The sequence below is a fragment of the Manacus vitellinus genome, unplaced genomic scaffold (assembly GCF_001715985.3).
Source record: "Manacus vitellinus isolate BGI_N305 unplaced genomic scaffold, ASM171598v3 scaffold_87_pilon, whole genome shotgun sequence".
NCBI classification, from domain to species: domain Eukaryota; kingdom Metazoa; phylum Chordata; class Aves; order Passeriformes; family Pipridae; genus Manacus; species Manacus vitellinus.
In genome coordinates this window covers 153,452-156,032 of record NW_021940854.1, presented here as the reverse complement: position 1 = coordinate 156,032, position 2,581 = coordinate 153,452, and the positions used below count along the sequence as shown (strand labels likewise).

Here is a 2,581-nt window from a genome sequence, read left to right as displayed (position 1 = left end):
GGCCCTGCACCCCCCGAGGGCACCAGTGCCCACACAGCCTGTGAGCACCAGCACTGACACCGGGCGCGACAGGGACCTCAAGGACACCCCTGTGCCCCACAGAGCCCACCATGTCCTGGATGCCCCATGGTGCCCCCCACCACCCAACACCCCAAGGTGCCCCCATGACCCCACTGCCAGGATGCCCAATACCCCCCCATCCCCCGTGCCCCCCATGCCCTCACCTCTTTGATGCTGAGCAGTTTGTGCAGCAGGGGTAGCCCGTAGGCTCCTGTTTTCCCGGAGCCCGTCCTGGCCCGTGCCAGCAGGTCCCTGCCCTCCAATGCCAGGGGGATGGCCTGGGCCTGGATGGCCGTGGGAGTTGCCCAGCCCAGCTCTGCCACCGCCTGGGGAGGCACCGGGGTCACCACAGGGACCAGGACAACCCTTGTCCATGGTGGGGGACACAGAACCCCCCCCCAGATACGCCCTCCCCACGGTGGGGTCATCAGTGCCCCCCAAGGCCCACAGACACCCGCTCCTTAAAACGGGGGTCCTCACTGTCCCACTCTGTCCTACAGACATCCCCCTCCAAACCCGGGGTCCCCAGTGCCCCCCCAAGATACTCCCTCCCCATGGTGGGGATCCCCAGGGACTCCAAAACCCTCTCAGCCCCCTCGAGGCCTCCCCTCGCTCCCCGTGGACCCCTCCCGTGGGGCTGAGCCCCCTGACCCTGGCCCGAAGGCCCTCGTTTCCCCCCCCGTACTCCCCGGGCCCCCCACCCTCAGCAGCCGCGGGTCCAGCCCCATGTGCTCGAAGCCCGACGCCGCCGTGTCCGCCGCCATCTTGGCCGCCCCGCCCACAGACACTTCCGGTTGTGTGCACAGAGCGCCGCCGAGGAGGCAGGCGCCGCAGCGCCCCCTGGCGGTGGAGGAACGCTCGGGGCTGGAAGAGCCCCTGAAACCTCGTCCCCCCCTGTCCCAGGGGTCTTTTTTGGGGGGATTCATTCCCCGGGAGGGGGAAAACGCACTGTAGAAAGGTAGCTGGATGGCTGAACCCCCACCCTGGCTTCCTGCAGCACCAGATTCCCTCCCCAGTCCAAAAAAGCACCAGGAAGCCCCATTGAAACAAAAAACCCTTTTATTTTCCCCAATAAAATCTTTATTTTCCCCAAAGTAGGGGGGGGTTCCCCCCTCCCAGATGGCAGGCAGGGCCCCCCCAAACCTGCCCACCATCCCCAGGGTCCCAGCAGGCAGCAAAGGTCCCTCCCCAGGTCTGTGGGAGTCCCCTGGGGCGAGTTGGATCCCCCCTTTGGGGCGTGTTGGGTGATTTGGGGGAGCCTCTCAGGGGTTTGGGGTGGCTACACCAACTTCTTGGCCTCAAAGAAGCTCTTGAGGTGCCTCATCTGCCAGATGCCGGTGAGGATGAGGATGATGGTCTGGGCGATGGACCACCAGAGCACCCTCTGGTTGGTGCTCTCGCTCGTCATGCGGAACCGCTCCTCCCGGTACTGCCCCAAAAATGGGGAAAGGGGGTCAGAGAGGGGGGGAAATGGGGTGATCCCCCCAAACCGACCCTGCAGGACCCCCTGCTCACCCTCTGGTAGTTCTGCTCCTTCTGGATCTGCTCCACCTGGTCCAGGAGCTGCCGTGCCCGGAGCTGCAGCTCTGTCAGCTTGTCCTTGGCCGCGATCTCGGGGTAGTTGTTGGTGTGTTCACCCACCTGGATGTCCAGGTGTACCCGCTGCAGGCACAGGAGGGGTCAGGAGGGGGCTCAGAGGGTGGCACAGGGTGGCAGAGACTCCCCCTAGGGTTGGGGACCCCTCCCCAGTGTTCCCAGTTTGCCCCAGCAGTACCAGTTTGCCCCCAGCGAACAGGGCCATGCGGGTGGAGTTGGAGTGCAGGCAGATCTGGTGCTCCCCCGGCGTGTGGGATGTGAAGGTGAAGCGACCCTCGGAGCCGTACTGGCGGGACAGCACCACCTGGGACAGGGACAGTGTCACACACAGCCCAGGGACCCACAGGGACATTGTGACACCACGGGGACAGCACCACCTGGGGACATGGGGGGCGTGTCACACCCCCAGGACTGGGAAAGGGCCACTGTCACACCCTGGGACACTGGGACAGGGCCACTGTCACCCACTCCAGGGCACCAAGAGAGGGCCACTGCCCTGTCCTGGAGGTGCCCACCTTTCCGTCAGGGTCCTTGACCTCCACGTGCATGCCCAGCCCGGGAGTGGAGGGCAGGAACGACTCGGACTGTTTGTCCCACAGCTGTGTCCGGTAGTTCCCTGGGAACGGGGGGGACACGGGGTCGGGGAGGGTCCAACTCCCATCCCAGTGCCCCCCAGCCCGGCCCCTTCATCCCCCTTCCCAGGGGTTCCTCCTGCCCTTCCCCATCACACCTGAGGGGTTTCTCAGTCCCTCCCATCGTCCTCCCCCCAACCCGGTGGTCTCCAATGTTGCCCCCCCCAGTGCCCGGGGGTCGCTCCCGTGACATCCCTGGTGACCCCTCCCAGATCCCGGTGGTCTCTCCCATCCCCAAAAAGCACCTGGTGGCCCCTCCCGGTCCCCAGTGGTCTCCTTGCCCCCTCCCGTAC

The 2,581-nt window shown here is 65.8% G+C and overlaps 2 protein-coding genes across 2 annotated transcripts in view; both read right to left on the bottom strand.

The window, feature by feature from the left end:
* DDX56 (DEAD-box helicase 56) overlaps positions 1-833 on the bottom strand; it is a 5,601-nt gene extending 4,768 nt beyond the window's left edge. Inside the window, exons 1-2 of the mRNA XM_029964970.1 lie at positions 762-833; positions 225-386 (exon numbers count right to left, since the gene is read on the bottom strand). Coding sequence (XP_029820830.1) covers positions 225-386; positions 762-824 — 225 coding nt within the window. The 5' untranslated portion in view covers positions 825-833. The remainder of the gene's footprint in view (positions 1-224; positions 387-761) is intronic.
* Positions 834-1,101: 268 nt separating this feature from the next.
* Positions 1,102-2,581, bottom strand: part of TMED4 (transmembrane p24 trafficking protein 4) — a 2,254-nt gene continuing 774 nt past the window's right edge. The window contains exons 2-5 of the mRNA XM_029964969.1: positions 2,172-2,340; positions 1,835-1,960; positions 1,576-1,722; positions 1,102-1,489 (exon numbers count right to left, since the gene is read on the bottom strand). Of these exons, the coding sequence (XP_029820829.1) occupies positions 1,340-1,489; positions 1,576-1,722; positions 1,835-1,960; positions 2,172-2,340 (592 nt within the window). The 3' untranslated portion in view covers positions 1,102-1,339. The remainder of the gene's footprint in view (positions 1,490-1,575; positions 1,723-1,834; positions 1,961-2,171; positions 2,341-2,581) is intronic.